The 19,193-nt window shown below is 39.0% G+C and overlaps 1 protein-coding gene across 3 annotated transcripts in view; it reads right to left on the reverse strand.

Moving 5' to 3' along the window:
* Positions 1-2,531: 2,531 nt before the first annotated feature.
* Positions 2,532-19,193, reverse strand: part of rapgef4a (Rap guanine nucleotide exchange factor 4a) — a 36,937-nt gene continuing 20,275 nt past the window's right edge. For 2 of the 3 annotated variants that reach the window (XM_085249304.1, XM_085249306.1), the window contains 26 exons: positions 18,306-18,367; positions 17,239-17,289; positions 17,059-17,165; positions 15,512-15,633; positions 15,230-15,413; positions 15,066-15,150; positions 14,502-14,562; positions 14,289-14,365; positions 14,024-14,170; positions 12,979-13,094; positions 11,976-12,061; positions 11,527-11,605; positions 11,251-11,401; positions 10,463-10,551; positions 10,267-10,297; positions 10,097-10,175; positions 9,302-9,448; positions 6,201-6,298; positions 5,838-5,963; positions 5,526-5,704; positions 5,359-5,449; positions 5,223-5,273; positions 5,032-5,119; positions 4,852-4,916; positions 4,701-4,755; positions 2,532-4,048 (listed from right to left, as the gene is read on the reverse strand). In XM_085249304.1, the coding sequence (XP_085105430.1) occupies positions 3,921-4,048; positions 4,701-4,755; positions 4,852-4,916; positions 5,032-5,119; positions 5,223-5,273; positions 5,359-5,449; positions 5,526-5,704; positions 5,838-5,963; positions 6,201-6,298; positions 9,302-9,448; positions 10,097-10,175; positions 10,267-10,297; positions 10,463-10,551; positions 11,251-11,401; positions 11,527-11,605; positions 11,976-12,061; positions 12,979-13,094; positions 14,024-14,170; positions 14,289-14,365; positions 14,502-14,562; positions 15,066-15,150; positions 15,230-15,413; positions 15,512-15,633; positions 17,059-17,165; positions 17,239-17,289; positions 18,306-18,367 (2,555 nt within the window). In that variant the 3' untranslated portion in view covers positions 2,532-3,920. The remainder of the gene's footprint in view (positions 4,049-4,700; positions 4,756-4,851; positions 4,917-5,031; positions 5,120-5,222; positions 5,274-5,358; positions 5,450-5,525; positions 5,705-5,837; positions 5,964-6,200; positions 6,299-9,301; positions 9,449-10,096; positions 10,176-10,266; positions 10,298-10,462; positions 10,552-11,250; positions 11,402-11,526; positions 11,606-11,975; positions 12,062-12,978; positions 13,095-14,023; positions 14,171-14,288; positions 14,366-14,501; positions 14,563-15,065; positions 15,151-15,229; positions 15,414-15,511; positions 15,634-17,058; positions 17,166-17,238; positions 17,290-18,305; positions 18,368-19,193) is intronic. The other variant, XM_085249305.1, reaches the window with a different exon arrangement.

Here is a 19,193-nt window from a genome sequence, read left to right on the forward strand (position 1 = left end):
TGATGATTTGCAGTTTCAGAAACTGATATTTTATACACAATAGAATAATAGAAATCATATAATCATACATGTTTCTAATTAGAAAATTACAATTTTCGGGAAAAAGTAAGGCCATTTCTAGGCAGCAACACATTTCAAAAAGGTTTGGACAGGGTCGTGCTTAATAATGCACAGTATGTCCTCTTTGTATAACAATAGCCTATGAACTTAGATGAGTGACGAAACCTTTCTCCCATTGAAAACACTACGTCCAGATGAACAGAATCAACCTTTTGGGATTTACTTACCTGGATGATTGAGCATGCATCAGGACAATAGCCTATGAACATCTGAAAAGAGCGATCAGCTGGACTTCTGCGAGAGGAATGTCCCTTTCTTGCCTTATATAAGATTCTAGCTGCTTAATTGCTCTGGGTCTTCTTTGCCAAATGTTTAGAGTTGTAGAAAGGTCTTGTAGGCCAGTTCAGCAACCACATTCTTCTAAAATGAAGCCATGCTGTTGTAATAAAAGTGTGTAGTTTAGCATTGTCTCACTGAAATATGGAAGGGTTTCCCTGAAAAAGACATTATCTGGATGAGACCACTCTAAATGCTCTAAAAGGCATTGACAGTCCAAATCAAGTCTAAGAAATGTCTTTGTCAACACCTTTTCAGGTATACACAATTAGCAATTAAACCCAGGCTACACCCAAAGACTTCTGCATTGCCACTGTCAAGAAAGTTAAGGGTTGATGAGGTGTGTGACTTCTCACAGCAACCAGGTTCTGAAATGAAACCTCCTGGTCAGCCTAGGTGGGGTTAATGGGGTTGTCCCTTTGGTTAGGTTGTTATTATAGGTGAAGATGACTGATAGAAGGCAAAAAGGTGAGCGCAGTGCAAAGCTGTGACTCAGAAATCTGGAAAGTGGAAATTTACTAGAAATTTGGGAACATTTGTATCCTTGAAGCCCACGAGGTACATTCTACAATTGTTAATATGTGATCTATGCATAATGTTATCTTGGATTAACTGCACTATGCAGTTGTTCATCACAGATGTTTTCAGATGTATTTGTATATGTGCAAAAGCTTAGATCAGTCTGCAGTGTTAAATCTTTTCATTGGATTGTCAGATTGTTTTTTTGTTGTTTTTTTTTTGGGTGATGACACGACGTAATAAAATTGATATATTCAGATATGCAACAAGATCCTTGACTTAAAATCGAAAAGTCATTCTGTGCATTTCTCTCTATTAAAGACCTATACTCATGTCCCAATCTATCAAAAAACATAATTGCTGTAAGACCTTCATCATTTCAGCAACTCAGGAAGCTTGGTGGGAAATCAATAAGATCACCAACCACTCATTTAATCCATGTAAACTCATGACAATGTGGATTTCTTAATCAATAAGACCACGTAAAGCAAAGGAATCATTCAAATGTACTGTACTATCTATATGAACTAATACAGAAATATATCACTCAAAAACCCTTCAAAAGTATTTTTCATCTTAATAAAGCATTTAAGAATAAAGTACAATTTATATAAAACAATTTTTCATTCACTTCAATTTACTTTTGACTCCACAAGAACTAATGTTGCTCCACATCGAGACTTTATAAACAAAATATCAGATGAGTTCAAGGTTGTGATTTATTGCGTACACATGTACCCCAACTGTCTATAAGTGTTTACCATCAGGAAACCTTTGGCCAGCTACATCAGAGCAACATCAGAGCTTCCTCACTAATAACAATAATACAGCTTATAAATTTAACTGTACATTTACAACATGCTTTAGGACAGGGGTGTCAAAGTCCAGGCCTCGAGGGCCGGTGTCCTGCAGGTTTTAGATGTGTCCTTGATCCAACACAGCTGATTTAAATGGCTAAATGACCTCCTCAACATGTCTTGAAGTTCTCCAGAGGCCTAAAAATGAATGAATAATTTGATTCAGGTGTGTTAACCCAGGGTGAGATCTAAAACATGCAGGACACCAGCCCCCAAGGCCTGGAGTTCGACACCCCTGCTCCAGGAGGAAGAATATGAGTACTTCTCCAGTCTCCACTGTGACGTCAGAAACACTGTGAGATATCAGATTCACTGATTCTCTATTCATCGCATATTAAATCTAGGTAATACATTTCTGCAAACTTAAAAGCTGTCAATGACTCATTCTTTCCTCATGTAGTGGCGAATGGAAAATATAAAGCAACCATCTGCTTCACTGTTGACACAATTCACAGGTCAACAGTATAAGTCAACAATAAAAATGTTTAATGCACTTCTAGAAATGAATGGAAGTGATGATGATTAATGTTTGATCAGACACGCCAAATCACTCAAAGCTAAACCTGAGATAAGAATTAATTTACATTTAATTCCTTCTTGCTGCCCCAAATATTTTCAGCTTAAGCTTTCAGAAAAAAGTCATTTAAACCAACTCTTAACTAAACAAATATACACTAGAAGTTTAGCAGCACTAATAAATTACTATTTCTTAAAGCAGAACCTGATTTACAAGATAGAAAGCAGTCTGTCAGTCTCCCATTTCTTTATATTTTTGTTTTATTTCTTTATACCATTCAAATTAGCTTGAAAGTCAATATCTTGTATGACCACCTTTATTCTTCAACACAGCCTGAACTCTCTTAGGTAAACATCTTGTAATTTCTTTAGGTAGTCTTCGGGAATATGGACATGTCTTGATGGCCATTCAAAGCTCGTCTTTGGATGTTGGCTGACTTTTGTTCTGTTGTCTGTTAAGATCCCATGTTGCTTCAGTGATGTTAAGGTTCGGGGTCTGGGGAGGCCAGTCCATGAGTGATAATACTCCATTGTTTTGTTATCCATGTCTCTTTTGGATTTTGTTTTGTTTGGGTTTTTTTTACTGCGTAGGCCTTTTGGGATGATTGTCATGCTGAAAAATGAAGCCAGTCAGAGGTGTCCAGATGGTATTGCATGGTGGATCAAAATCTGATGGTACATTTGTGTTCATATTTCCATTATTTCTGACAAGAGGTCCAACACCACTGGCTGAAATGAAGCTCCAAATTATTGCAGCGCTTCCACCATGTTTTACAAATGGCTGCAGACACTCACTCACTCTCCTGACCTCCTCCGTAGATATCGACAATGATTTGAACAGCTCACAGTCATTTCTATTCTGTGCTCCAGTAGATTTTCATAATGTACAGACTGTGATCAGCTGACCTGTTCTGCTGCTGCTCTGCTGCTCTAATTCAATAAGATGTAAGAAAACGTTTCATGAGTTGTCTTGGTTGATTTCAATGTTATACACTGACACTATACTGACCAAACTGTCTTTATACTAGATAATAAATATAAAGTTGAACAAATACATCTAAAGGTTTTTTATTATTTAGAGCGCACAAAAAGGTTTTCAGACACTTATGATATCTCAGGCTTTAAAGAGAAATGTGCTCACATGAATAAAAACGTAAAACAATCATAATCCTCTGCATGCTTGTCAAAATAAATATCTGTATACAATTTACAACACAAGAGTCTTAAAAACGTAAATATATATAAATATTGTCTGATACAAAATATACGAAACAGCTGAATATCAGGAATACTGAGACCTGTAAGCGTCAGCATCATATAGCGTTTACATCTAAAATCTTACACAGTTTGATGAATGAGATCCCTCCAAACATCATTCATTTCTTCATGCTGTTTGTTGTGATATCTGTACGACAATGATACGAGGAGGTACGTCACCCGCCAACAACTACTGCTAAAATATCACTAATTACTGTAAGAAAAAGCTTAACAAGGCAGGCTTCTGAAACAACATCTCATTATCTGATACAACATCAGGTCCTCAATCCTGTACTAAGTAAACTCATCCCAAGCGAGCGCACATCACGTCATGGAGTAGTGTCTTCGTGTAATGTTTCTGTCCCTGAGTGGATTTCAAGACCTGCGGGGCTCAAGTCCATGAGAGAGCTGAGTAAGCATCCTTTGGTTATCGATCACGTTAAGCTGACGAATATAAGTCCAAACGTCAGGGTGGTTCTTGCTTGGCAGTGGTGACTCTGGACCTGATTTAATTGAAAAGATGGGCAGTGTCAGGAAAAAAATGCAAGAAGAATTTGTAAGTTCATCATATAGGAACCTAAAATATTTGTGCTTTTTAATAAAATATTTGTGCTGATTGAGTATATCTAAGCTGTACGGGCAATCAATATAAAGGGATTAATAGGAAACTGCTGGATAAATGATTGAATATAGATGTTAAAGGTTCAGCGATACCAATAATATACTCCAACTAAACTTCAAAAGATCAATATTACAGCTTGCTGTCAGTCAGTCAAAACAGGTACTTTTCTCGACCTATTGTGAGAATATTACTTTATTTTTTATTTTAGAAATAAGAAATTAAAATTATGGGAAGCTAGTCGTTGTCAGAATTTCTCCCAATGTGCTTTCTAGAAGAACGGCCTCTTCTGTTAGTTCTATTCCAGCTTGCAGATTTATTCTAAGATGTATCTAAAAGACATCAAATTAACAGGACATAAAGTCTTTTATTGTTGTTTCTTCATCATACAGTTTTTTGATATTGTGTTTCCAAGATATATTTTGGTTATTTATTTTTATGTTTAATTTTATAAAGTGTCCTTTTGTTGTCTTAAGTGCGACATATGTGAAATTAGTACAAAAAAAAAAAAAAAAAAGAAAACATTTAAAACTTACTGAATCTCTGGCTTCTACAGTATCTCACTATTTTCACTGTGTTAGCTATCATCCGCTGCAAGACAAAGAGCAATGATCAGCAGCAAATATCGCCAATTAGCTGAGAAGAACAAAAAAAAAAAAGATTCACAGATGCGCAGCAGAGCCTCACCATTTTCTCAAAATTGACCAAACTGTCGATAAATGTTTTGTTGCCCTCATGAGTAAATGTCATGTCTAGAAAAAAAAGGACCAATTGGAAAGTGTTAAAGCTGTTGAAGCAATTCAGCAGCGAAACAATTGTGGTCTACAGGCCAAAATGATAAACTGTCACCCAATAAATTGGCCTAACCTTTGATCAACAGGGGCATGAAAGGAATGATGGGAGGTTCCAGTTTGGCTACTGTTAGCCGGTACGCCCTGTGGTTCCTGGACGGATCCTGTGGAGACAGTCATGCTGTGGATCAATCACAGTCTGGACACTAACCTCATATTTTACTCTGATCAGGTGGCTCATCTTAAATTTTTTACTTTGGAGCTTACCATCAAGTTTTCAAATTCCACATAAAACTTCTTGAATTTACTGGGAAGTTTCTGTGAACAAAAACACCAGACAAAAGTTTCCTTGCAGTTGAGTAATTAATAGTTTTCCAAAGACGGACAATGCACAAATACACACCTCCCATGTCTGACTCAGTCTGCAAACAGCCGGGTTACTTAGGCCCATAATGATAGCAAAGAAGGCATTCAGATTTCTGTACTCCTTGCAGCTTTAACAGGAAACATGAAATTAGTGTGGCAAATAAACCAAACTACAAACTGAACTAGAACATGAAATCCACATACTGGGCAGCGATCTTGATAAACTTCTTAAGAAGCTGTACTCGCTTGCTCAGCTGAGGACACAAACACATCTCAGTGATCACCCAAAACTGAATTTCATTGAACCTCCTCAGGAACAGGTCCAGGTTCACAGTGGTTTTCTTCACATATTGTCTCCCAAATGTGTGATAGATGAGTTCAAGCTGCAAGATGCAGAAGAAAAACAACTGATTTTCATGTAAAATAAGCAAGTGAAGTAACTGAATATTTCATACCAATAAATAAAAGAAGATATATATTCAGCTCTTCTAATCAGACTCAGTTGCTGTTGAATACCTCATGTACACAGTGGAAAAGTTCCCAGTCATAGGAAGTCATGTGGTAAGCCACGTCCTTAGAGCTCATTAACTCAAAGCTGGCCAGTGATCCTGTAGAGGGACCCTCCTGCTCAGGTAAAGTGGTCTCCAAAGCATGAAAAACACATTACATTTATAAAACAGAGACTGAAAGCTGAACTAAACTAACTGTCATTTCTATCAATTTGATGAAGTGTTTAAAGCCAACTGGTTGGGAGTGTAGATGAGTTCATACACATGACGTGTTGGGTGATATTGATATAGTGTACAGCTGGGGTTGGAGCTGCAGCTGAACTACATGTTAATATGCGAGTTTCTCATGTAAATGTAATTTGTAACACACCAAAGAATCCAACTGGTCCCTCCGACACACAAACAGCCGTCCATTAATGCTGAGTGTGGAGAACACCGACATATCACTGGGCTTAAAGATGGTTTTCTCTGCAAAAGGAAGACCACAACACACAAAGGTTAAAAAAATGAATGGAAAACATCCATTTGTCTACCGTTTTCACTCAGACTGAAAAATAATAACCATTAGATGGCTTGCCAAAAGATTTTAGAATAGGCATGCAGGTGCTCAGTGCCCTATTTAGTTGTTACTTTTTTCTATTTTTAGCATGAGGATCACACCTTATGTGATCCCAAAACATTTCCTCCAATTCTTTTTTAAACATTTGTCCAAATAATGAAAGAATTAATACCATCAGAATTAATTGGCATGTATAAACTTCAGAAATCAAATAGTATTTTCTTTGCAAACATGTTACCATGCTGACATTAGATATTTACTGCTGTGTGTAGTATCAAACAACCAGAATAACCTGTCTTTGTCTGCATATGCTTTTTTTTTAAAATATATATATCCAGGTGATTAAAGCTTTAGTTTTGCTGTAGTGTATTTGATAGAAAACACTGCATACATTTGGACCCTTGACCATCCATATTTATAGACCACAATTTAGAGGTTCAAGCCAAAATTAGTAATTATTAATTTGGCTGTCTTCTAGTGTGCATTCGTCCTGAATCCCTCTACTCTCCTGTTTTTCCTCTCACCTTCATCTGGTCATAATAAATGGCTGCCCCTCCCTGAGGCTGCATCTGCTAGAGGTCTCTTGCTGTTAAAAGGACGTTTTTCTTTCCCACTGTTGCCAAATGCTTGTTCATAGTAGCGGTCTTCTTTCTAATATTCTAGAGGCTTTACCTTACAGTATAACTATTGTTGCGAATTGGCACTACTAATTTGAATTGAAGTCATGCTTCGAAACTTTTGGAACAGATGGCATGAGCATGAATTCAGGCTGCGGTTTGGGGAAGGCCTCAGACAGAACTGTAAGCATGTTCTTATGAGAGGTGAATGAACTGAAAAAGGGAAGCATGGAAACGAGAACAGCTTGTAGTACCGGCCCTCTCTATATTACAAACAGACAAAGAACTGGAAGGTGTATGTATGAGGTGTGCTCCTGGTCCTGAAATTCAGATAAATTGTGCTTATTTATTTATATATATCTAGACACAATATTTCATGAAGTGTTATCCAAATGCATTACCAATAAAAGACTAACATCATATTTGCTAGCTTACTTGGTTAAAACACCTTTAAACACTCTAGCAGCAGCAATAGCCTGCAGACTTGTTCCTACAAACTTAACAGACCTGATCCCATAAACCTGGCTGTCTTTCTTTGAAAGTCATGCCCAGATTTTTCTTGGCAGAAATATTCAAACTCAACCAGCCTGATTGTAGATCATTAGTGCTGCTTTCAGGTCTCACCAGATGCACTGTTGGGTTTAAGTTTACAGATCAGACGCACAATAATCATTCAAATTCATGACTACCAACTTTGTGTATGCAAAAAGGACGAAAAGTGCATACACATTCTTTTCATTAGATTTATGAAGCTGCTCTAACACAAAGACTTCTATAAGTGTCAACCTAAAATTGACCACATGTACCTCTTATTTTTTTTTCTCATCTTCATCCATTTACTAAACAGGGGAAGATGTGCATTTTGCCTAACCAGAGACACGGAGAAAACAAAACAAAAAAGGTGTCTTTGGTGTCAGTACCTAACAAAGAGAAGAAAGGCTACTGAAGAATAAAAAAGTAATGCAGGTTGAGCTGGGAAGTTCATACCAAAGGACTCTGGCAGAGGTAAAAATAAACAGTCAGACTACAAACAAAAAGAAGCACAAAAGCACATCGGTTCACAGAAAAAAAGCAGATCATTATGCAAAGCTCCAGTGATTTTGGCACCAACACTGGCTACAAATATTATTAACATTAATGAAAGGACTGATACAATTAGATAGTAAATTTGCAGTGAGGTTTGTGAATAATAAATAGTTCATTTTAATATAGCTAGGTTTGCTAAGAATAGTCTGCTTTCTTTTATGATAAGTCCCGTCATGCTTTTTAAAATCTCCATTTCACATATGGCTTGGCTCACTTTCAAAAAAAGTCTGATTTATTCCAAAATTCATCCTTTATAGATATAATTTTATGCGTGGGGAAGAGAATTTTTTAGCAGGCACAGTTTATAAATGAGACCAAGGGAGCTTTTCTTTGGTATTGTTCTTTTACCAGCCTGAGATCCTGAGTAGCCTGGAAAAAAGTTTACTTGATACCGACCAGTCTCAATGCCCTGCAGGAAAACAACCCCACAGCACTGTTTCTGACTGCAGAGATGGTATTAATGACATGATGCCTAGTTTCATCCACACATTGTTGGGAATTATTTTTTTTAAATCCAGCATTTAGGAATAATAGAGGATGTTGCACTCATGGGTACTTTCAATGCAGCATAATTTTCTTGTGTCCTTTGCTTGATCTGTTCCTTGATGACATCTCTCTCTCTACCTCATAGTTTTATTTTTTCCTTCTAACACAGTTGTCCTTTTGTATCTTTTCTTTTTTATCAGTGGATCCGACACAGTTGCACAGGCACCGGAGAATAACTTCAAAACCTGCTTTGCTTTTTCATTGCGGATAACTATGTGTACATTTGTGACTATAAAAATAAATATATCGATTTTAGGATCCAGAAAACTTTCTGGATGCTCTTTATGAGCCTTGTGATAATCCACTCCAAATAAGAGCAGCCTCAGCTTTGTTGACTTGCCACTGGTAAGGAAAGTCCAGGTCAAGTTCAGAGGAAGGCAGAGCTGCATTAGTACTTTCTGGCGGACACAAATATCAGTACAATAAAGAGCAGCCACTTGAACCAACAGCTTTCTGCTGAATGTAATGAGGAAAACTGAGCTCAGGTTATTTCTTGGGCCACTTCAAGGCCATTCTTTAGCCCCTACTAAAGCAGCCTATTACCGTCACCAAACTCACCGCAAAAGGTCACACATCACCCAGAAAGAATTAATACATCACCCGGCTTTAGCTCTACCTTTTGTCATCTCCAATCATTTGACAAGTAACTGCCGTTGCTCTCACCTCCTGCCGAACTGAGGCCGACCAGGAGCAGGTCCTCCGCTGACCCCAGCTTGTCAGCCACAGCACCGATAACCTCCCTAACTGAAGCGGCTACAGGGACCCGGATTGTGGTGTAGGTGTGGTCACAGCAGTAGACTTTGAACAGGACTGAAGGAATGAATTAGAACAAAAATAAGACTGTAAACAAGAAGGAATGATGGCATGGTAAAGTAGCAAGGAAGAGAAAAAGGCAAGATGTCACTATAATACACTAAATGGCCTTAAAGAGACCAAAACATTTATCCAAATTAGCACAGCTACCACAGAGATAGAGAGAGAGACACCCACAACCTCTCGCATCCTCATCCTCACAACTAATTTAAAGTCACCAATTAACCTAACAAGCATCTCTTTGGACTGTGGGAGGAAACTGGAGCACCCACACATGCATATTCTGCACAGAAAGGCTCCAGCTGAGCGAGGTGACAGCGCTAATCACTGCACCACTGAACTGCCCCTAAACAAATTATTTAAATCAGTACAAAGAACAAAAACCAAACCAAGAACAACAATTTTCAGTGTGTCTTTTGGAGATTGGAGAGATGACTTGAAGAACAAGCGGTACCAAATCATCATGCTTTAACAGAAAACATCCTTTGAGTTTATGAGTAGCGAACCTCTGTCGCTATTTCAAAATACTGACTATCGCTATCACTGCATGATAAAGAGTTCCAAATAGATAGCTGAATGTGACAGTCAGCAGCCCAGCTATCCATGTTTATGAAACCGGAGAGTGGATGTTCATCCACAACTCACTTTCATCGTTACTCCTGATGGGCTGACGTTTCTGAAGCTTCTCCTCTCCCACACTGAAATGCCGCAGCAGGACTTTGTGCTGTGTGGGAATTTTAGGTTCACAGTTTAGGTTCACAGACGTTTGAAAAAACACGAACTTTAATTTGGAACAGAAAGAGTCGGTCTTATACCTTTTTCTGTGAGGATCTGGCATCTTCAGCACTGAAGAATAAAATAAAAATATTTAAAAAAACAGTTAATGACTCTTTAGTTAAGTTTGATCATTATCTAAAGAGCCTTTCTCCTTTAAATTCTCAACACTAACCACATACAGCACCTTTCATCCATATCAAAACCTAAAAACAAAAAAACAAAGCTCTGACTTACTTGCGTTTTACAATTCTTTCCAGTTCTGTTAGTTGATCCCTGAGGGCAGGAAAGGCTTTGGCATCATTAGATACTGCCATGAAAAACTCCTGAAAAACACAGCAAGCTCTGAGCAAAACAATGATTCAGAAGAACTAATTAAAACTCATTTTAACATACAATTACAAAGAGTTTTTCTCAAGCACCACACCACATTAAGTTAGCATATCATCAAGAATCATAAGTCCTTTCATTTAATAAGAGTTTATATATATATATGTATATTCTAATGCTCACATCTATAATAAATGCACATTTAAAATTGCAGTTTCAGTGATTTTGATTTTCTGACATGTGTCTGTTTATTTATAGTGAGGAGAGAGTGCAATTAAACTTAGCAGAAGGTGCAAACACCTTGGATAACTGCAAAGGTATGTGTTTACGGTTGTAAATAATTAATATCAACCATGAAACAAAAGAGTGGCTGTCAGCATTATAGCTGTGGATATTCTTGGATTTGAACATCATGCACTCAGACATAAATCTGATTTTCTATCAATTTATCAGTTATGGTTAGTGGTGTGGCGCCTTCGCTTTATTAAAACATTTCAAAATCTTATCATTATCAAGAATCAAAAAATCTAAGAAGATGATTAACAATTAATTGTTTTTAAGTAAAGCAAACTGATTAGGAACACATCTGAAACACTGGAACAAGTCTTGGTCAGAGCTGCAGACGGTTCTGCTGTTGTGACTATTCTGTACCTATATCAGAGGTTAGAACAACCTTCATATATGTTTAGGCTGACCTCCAGAAACAACCCTGAGACATCCTCTTCCTGCAGGTGATCCCCATTTACGGCAGCCCAGTGCATCACCAGCCGGATCACCCTGCGCTTGTTATTAAGCGTGTAGTCCAGCTTCTCCTGTTCAGATCCCTGCGAGGCCTGGGCATGGTAGCTGCACAGCAGTTAAAGATTGAAACAATGTAGCTGCAGCAAACCAGTGAGCTCTATGTTTTCAGGTTCACAGGAATGGTAAAGAACATAAAAAAAAAATTAGGGAACATAATGCTGAAAGGATATTGGGACATCAACACCGGACACAGCTGAGTGTTGGGTATGAAGACACAGTGCATGAGCACAAAGTCATCTAAGGCTGAGTCTGTAACAAAAAAAGAAAGACGCTTATGTCAAACACCTGTGTAGCCAGCGAAAGAGAGCATCAAAGAGTAGCATCGGGCCTTGATCCTCGCGGCCCCGTCTGTGTCACCTCTGCCGACGAATGAAAACCATATGTATCCACGCAAGCGAGAGTAATTAGATCAGCCCTGTGATGTGTGGCTAATTATAGGCAAGAACAAACGGGTCAGTGCAGAACAGTCGGCAGAGGACAGAGGAGAGAAACAGAGCCGGCGAGGGCGGAGGAGAATGTTGCATAGGTGACAACTCTCCACAATAAATGATCATCGTATTGACAGGCCGTGTTAGATGGCACTAATTCGACACATGGGATGTGTCATGGTGAGCAGTACCTGACTCTGTGAATTGAGAATCCAATCGCATCATTTCAAGGAGGTGCTCCAAAATCTTCTCCGGCGTCCCAGACATTACGTTGTATCTGCAGGAAAACAGAATAAAACACACCCTTCACTAATCAAGAAACACTGGCTCTTAATGCTTGATGACACAGCTATGGCCCTCGACTGTTCCTTCAACGTGTGTCTGTGATTGCTTCATTTGATAACAATCCTATTTACAATCAGTGTTCTTGGCCAGCTGAAGATGAAGGGGAGTCTGGGCTAAGTGCCACGAGAAAAGCCGAGGGGAGAAAAAAAAATGAGGGGGCATCTTCTACGTGAAGGAGAATCAACACAATCCAGCCTCGGTTGTTTTCATTACTTGATAACAGCATGGCAAGAGGGAGCTACACAAGCAACGCCATGTCTTCCCCACTCATGGGGGAGAACACAGTCTTGACACTCTTACGTTTGAGGAGTGGAGTTGATTAGAGGGCGACCCTAAACAAGTAATTGTGACTTGCCAGGTCTTCTTTTCCCCCTAGGAGCAAGGCCATCATAACCATTAATATGTCTCTCTAGCAACTGTGCTGCAGTGACAGATGCCTCTATTAAGATAATGCTCGTTGGCTGCAGCTCACAGGATTGCTGTGTGTGTGCTGCCTGCATGTTATCTGCTGGTCACACTGACTGTTAGCGTCCAGCATTTTTCCTATTGTTCACAAATGTAATCACAAGTTCAAAAGTGACCATGAAAGGATCACTCCTGCAGCAACCTGGGATAGTCATGTGATTGGACAAATATATTTTTTTAAAGCTCATACTTATTACTTCAAAGAAAAAGGATGGCTGAAACAATTTTAAATATTTTTAAGTATCAATTTTTCTTTGCTGTTAAATAAAAGCAGCAACTTAATTTATATTGTAACATGAAGACAGTTAAGGATACAAGTTTAACAGACAACTGCCAGAAAGTGCAGCTCTGTACTATACATGCATTAGTGGTGGGCATATTTACTTGTAATGAGAGGAAGAGGATCCCTGGACAGATGTTCGACTGCTGCTGAGGCTCTTCTCTAACACCAGAACGTCCTGACCGTGCTCCTTCAGTCGCACAGTGTTGGCTTCCACATCCTTCATACAAATAAACACAAACACAGTAATGCATTTACTATGGAGACCACTGACCTATGAAAATGTTGTTTCAGTTTATAAAGTCATGTGACCTGATCGACCCAGGTCACCTGCCAGAGGTCACATTTAAACAGTGTTAAACAGTAGTGACGTGTTTGCCAGTACATAAGCAGCTTCGTGAAAATGTTATTCTTTAGAAATGTAAAGTATCAGTTATTATATGATATTTACAATTTTTATACATATTTGGATATTTTACTATAAATATATGCTTTTTAATTAATTTTTTTCTTATTATTATTCTTATTATTCATTCCCTATTTTATTTATTTAATATTCAGAACCATCATTGCACTATTTTGAGCCATGCAATAAGCATGCATAAACTATCTGTAATACTAAATTTCAGTACAATTTTTTAATTGTTTGTTTAAGCATTTTTAATAGCATGTTTAACACACTTAATGTGGTCCAAAGAAGCAAATGCAGACCTAATATGATATTCTGTAAATCAATCATACACGTTTAACAACTTTAATAAAATATGTTAAAAAAACATGTGATGTCACTCCATCAGTCACTACATGTGTAATTTCAACACATTTAGATCTGCAGACCATCACTACGTAGTTAATCTAGAACAAAAATCTCTGCTTCTATTTTCTATTTCAAGCAGGAAATCTATGACGTGTCAGAGCTCCCAGATGTTAGTTTACATCCACACCTAATTAACCTCAAATCAGTAAAAGAGGTCATTATCAACATATTTCATATTTAGTGGGATGATTGAGCTAGTGGGTGCAAGGGACTGGCATACGATCACAAAAGATGCATTAAATAACTTTTATGGATGCATTACTACATTTTTGCCAACAGAGGGTGTTGGTGCTTTTTCATTGTTAATGAGATGAGTTTAAACAGACACTAACCCTCAAAATCCTGTTAAAGTCCTCCTTGTCGACTCTCAAGAAATGACAGTTGTCCTCTCGCAGGACAATGGAGGCGGCGCGGGGGGCGTCGTTGACAAGCGCCAGCTTCCCAAAGTCGTCTCCTTCATGAAGAGTGCAAACAACACCCTGTCCAGGACGGCATACTGATCAGTTACTGGGTGATGAATCAACGTCCCGGTCAAAGCAGTATAATCAGTTTGATGTCTCTAGAACTAACATGATTTCACAAGAGGAAAATACCTACTTTTCCATAGATGACAACATTGACTGAGCCCTTTAAAATGATGTACCAGGATGTGCCCTCCTCACCCTGATTGAACACTAAGGGAGAGAAGATTTGATTTCATATAGGCTGTCTTTGTTGAATTAATACTGATTGTGTGCTGAGCAAATTCAATCATTAATCAGCATTAACAATGCATCTATTACACATTACTATTTTTATCAGATTACTTACATACTGTTCCTGCCTTTGCATGGGACTCAAAGATCAGCACTCCGGCCAGCTCTCTCTTCACCTGCAGAGGAAGATCAGGAGGATCAACATTAAGAGAAAGCAGCCAAAATAAAAGTAAAGGCATGCTGTATGTGTGCAAAGCTTAATATTCCAGCTATTCAATGCAGCACAGGTGTTTGAAAGATTTCTTTAAAACTGAATGTGAGTGAAACGCACAGCAGTCCCACATCACATATCTTGTTTTTTGGTTTGGCTGAATCCGAGCAGCAAGACAAACGGATGATTTTAGTTGTAGAATAATCCCCTGAAGCTATGCAGTACATACTTAATGCCTTGCTTATCCAGCGTGTATGTCAAAGTGTTCTTGGACAGGATCAGTGAATGAGTGTTTAATACGCAAGTTTTCATCTTTGCATCATTTTTCTTCACTCTCACCACTCAAATGGGACCAAAAGGCCTAATGAGCCAGATATGATGTTTTTCACCAGGAGAAAGATGCAATTTCAATCTGTGCATTAAGAGAAGGAATAATATGGTCACATAATGCAGGTAAACTGTACTCACAGTGGTGGAGAGGTGTGACAAGGCCTTAATATGAAGCAACTCCTCATAAATGATCTCCAAATCATCTGCTGTCCTTTCAGATGGACTAAAAGACAGAGGATGAAAGAAGTCATGAAACAATCACCCTTTTTATTCCTTTACTGATTTCTGCTTCAGATTCTTACGGTTTCCTCAGGATCATCCTCAGATGGGCATCAGGCCCAATCTGCGAGAGAAGCAGCAAGGTATCCTGTAGCTCCTCTTGGCTCTCCCTTCTTTCGTCTTCAGTGGGGAAACTGGCATCCTCCTGTTCATCGTCCAGAAAGCGGTAAAAAAGGTACTTGTCCTGGAAGCTCAGCTCCTGGTCCACTGCATCACAGAAACACAGCGCAGACAGCGGGCATTCAATTTCAAATCACTGGGTCGCGCGCTGCACACGTGCAGACACACATCACGCAGAGCCTCACCGTGGTTGAGAACACCTTCTTCCAGCAGCACCTGCCACATGCCTACAGCCTGAGCGCGAGAGTGGACACATGAGCTCTGCTGCAATTGCCAGTCAACCAGTTCTGTCCCCACACAACACCGCCTAGGAAAGACAAATGCCTATATGAGCTCCTACATGGCTGAGCAGGTACGAAAGATCACTTTGATTTTCTGTTTGTTCTGTGTTTTATGAACTGATTTCCTTTTTCATGATTTTCTGCTGTTATATTTTATTCTCTTGAAGTGCAAACAGGGCTTTGCTATAAAAGAGCTTTTATATTCAGCCGCTGTCTACAGCTTGTACTGATAGATGTGGTAAATAAAATTGAATATTATGTGAATACATTTAATGTCTTCATAACAAACAAAATTATGAAGATTTCTTAAAATAAATATAACTGATGATTGACAACAAACTATAAATGCAACACTAAGACGTGGTGAACCTTTACATTTACACATCAGGCAAACACAGTTCAACATTATCATTTCTTTGAATCCACTAATGATATTTACTCACCTTTTAGCTCTCACCAGATAAATCTACCTGGCTGCCATTTACTCTAAAGCAGTAGAAGCAAAAAGTGTGTTTACTGCCCTTTTTGCACCTGTCAGTCCAAAATAAGCTCCAGAACATGTAGTGGAGCCTATCCTAGCTGTTACTGAGGGGAGAGGCAGGTTGGCAGTCTATCACGGGGCTAACACAGAGAGAAAAACAACTATTCACACTCACTCTCCCACCTATGGGCTATTTAGAATCACCAAAATAACTGTGGGACTGTGGGAGGAAGCTCGAGTACCGGAAGAGAACCGATGGCCACCCACTGGCTGGGTTTTCATCTGTGCCCCTCTGGTTACAATGCAGATTAGAGTTTCGAGATTTTACCATGAAGTGTTTTCACACCTGCACAACAACCCTGATCTCTTCTGGACATTACCTGGTGAAGCTCCTCAGTCCAATAGCTGTCAGCTCTACTCAGGCAAAACACCATACTAAACCATGTGACACTGGCCAAAGTTCATCCCACACATCCCAGCTTTTGATGTTGGATACTGGCATAAATCCTTAATGTTCTTCAACTGCTTTCTTTGCTTTTAGAGAGTGATAAAAATAGAAAAAAATTAATGAATACACTTTGCTTGAGTGTTTCCATTAAAAACAAAGGGGTGCCAAATGAAGCTTATGCATAAGTTCAATAAGGGGTCTCACATCTTTCTGTTCCCAGGTGTTGCCAGCTAAATCTAAGCTTCACATCACTTCCACTTTCCCATGCCATCAAGCTGTTTGTGACATCACTGGTCTAGTCCAATCATCTTTCTCCCAGCCTTCTTCAGGCTAATTCACAACGTCTACTTTAAATCTTAAATCATCTCCACCACCAGCGTCTAAACCCGGGGGGGTCCTGCTCTATTCCCTATCACCGCTGGGCTTCTGTTGAAGTCTAACCACCAAATACCTCTATCTAAATTCTCTGCATCAATAAATCATGTTCATCTCTGTCTAATGATCTCTCCTTATTGAACTAACCTGTACGTCTTCAAATGGTACTTCCTGTCTCTGATCATGTGAGGCGCCCTGGAGAGGATGGCATTCCGGAGAATCTGCCCTGCACGGAGGATCTTCTCGGAGGGGACCTGCACGGTAGAATTTTAGTTAAATCTCAGCACACTGTGGAGTCTGACTGAGTGCAGTGATTGTGTTTACTACCTGAGAAAAGCATTTAGGGTGGGGTTTGGCTGGACTTTGAATGAATGACTTCTGCAAAATAAAGTGAAACATAAAAAAAAAAAAAAAATGAGAGGAGGTGAAATAAAATGCCTCATGCATGACACTGAAACTCAGGATCTACTGATGGCATTACACTGAATCTCACAAAGTGGGTAAAACTGAAGGTTCGCCAAAGAACAAAACAGTCCAGTAATTTGCGATAAAATACATCGGGGAAGAAACAATGTGTCAGAGAGACAAGTCCGGTCTGATGTTTTTCCTCTCACTGTGGGGCCACAGGATCTCATCCTCGCTGTTACTGCATGACTCACAGCTGACATTATGATTTTATTGCATTCAAATTTGATTTTTATTTACTTTTTATTTACTTTCCATACCGTTCCGTTAGCAGAGTCTTGACTGATGCATTCAGTTGCTTTAATGGGACACAGATACTGTGAATTACAGTCTGGGAGTGCTTTTTTGTTGTTGTTGTTGTTGTTGTTGTTTTTGATTTTTCCAGCTGAGGATGGCCATGGGGTGGGCTGCAGGACTTTGACATTTAAAATGCATTCTGAATGCTTCAGAGAGCAGTGCAAGTCATGCATTTATGTGAAAGCTTTAAAGCCTCATCATTTATTTACAAGACATTAGACCACTCAGTTGCCAAAGAAACTGGGCTTATTTATATATGTTATAGTAAATTAATTCTGTCTTTGTCGGTTACATAACAAGAATGCACACTTTCAGTTTCTCTTTTTGTGCAAGAGAGCGATTGTGATGTGGCTAAACTCCATAAGTGAACAACGCATGTAGCTCCATAAATCTGCTGTAGTGCAGCGTTATCAACTCAGTGGTCAGGAAATGACAGCAGGAGAGGGGACAGGAACTGTTCTGGATGGAGACGAGAAATCCAGTACTGTGTTTATATTTAGAGCAACTTTAAACAAACTTCACATTCCACACTTATTTCTGTGCCCCACTGAGGAGGTGAGCAACAGTACAGGATGCTCTTGCGGCCTCATAAAATGAAAAGGTTTCATCCTAAATAGAGACAGAGGAATTACCTTATTCAGAGGTTTGGAGACAACAAACGAGTTGTTGCTTATGTTCTCTTTGTCAGGCAGTCCTGGTGGGGAAAAACAGAGGATGTATGTTAGTCATGAAGGATCTGTAAAGATCCTGCAAAGCTGCAGAGAAAAAAAGACTTTATAATCACTGAGATGTCCGCTAAAGTTATAAGTAAAACACACACACAAGAAGCTTTACAGGGGACTCAAATTTACTATAACAAAAATCAACTAATCCTTGAAAACAAAAAAGTTGCATATACTGTACATGTTCTGTTAGAATTTTTTAATTAAAAATTGCATCCTGAATATTCAGTGGTGGTGTGAAGATTCTCAGTCACCTCCACCTCCTCTCATCCGAGAAGCTTCTCGGAAGCTTTTCTTTCCAAGCTCCTTAGACTGTTCAATGGTCATTTTTTTTATGCTGAATAATTAGGTTCCTCCATAGACTCTGTAGAACAACTGTCAGTGGTTTGAATGTCAGACTATGTTGGCCTGCATTACTACACTTTCTTCATACTATTTCTTTTTGTTGGACCACCCTGACTTCAGAAGTGCCTTCATTACTCATGGCATACATTCAACAAGGTGCTGATTTTGGCTCACATTGACACGATAACATCACATAGTTGCTGCAGATTTCTCAGCTGGACATCTTTGGTGTTTTTCCAGTTTTGGTGACACTGTGCAAACTGTAGCTTCAGTTTCCTGTTCTCAGCTGACAGGAGTGGCACCACTGTGGTCTTCTGCCGCTGCAGCCCATCTGCTTCTGTGTTCAATGTGTTACATATGCAGAGTTGCTCTTCTGCAAACCTTGGTTGTAACACATGGTTAATTGAGTTACTCTTGCCTTTAAATCAGCTTGAAGTAGTCTGGCCATGTTTC

This window comes from Mchenga conophoros, linkage group LG16 (assembly GCF_057382185.1).
Source record: "Mchenga conophoros isolate Kocher_MC1m ecotype Shallow Benthic linkage group LG16, M_conophoros_male_GT1.1, whole genome shotgun sequence".
In the NCBI taxonomy this organism is placed as follows: Eukaryota; Metazoa; Chordata; class Actinopteri; order Cichliformes; family Cichlidae; genus Mchenga; species Mchenga conophoros.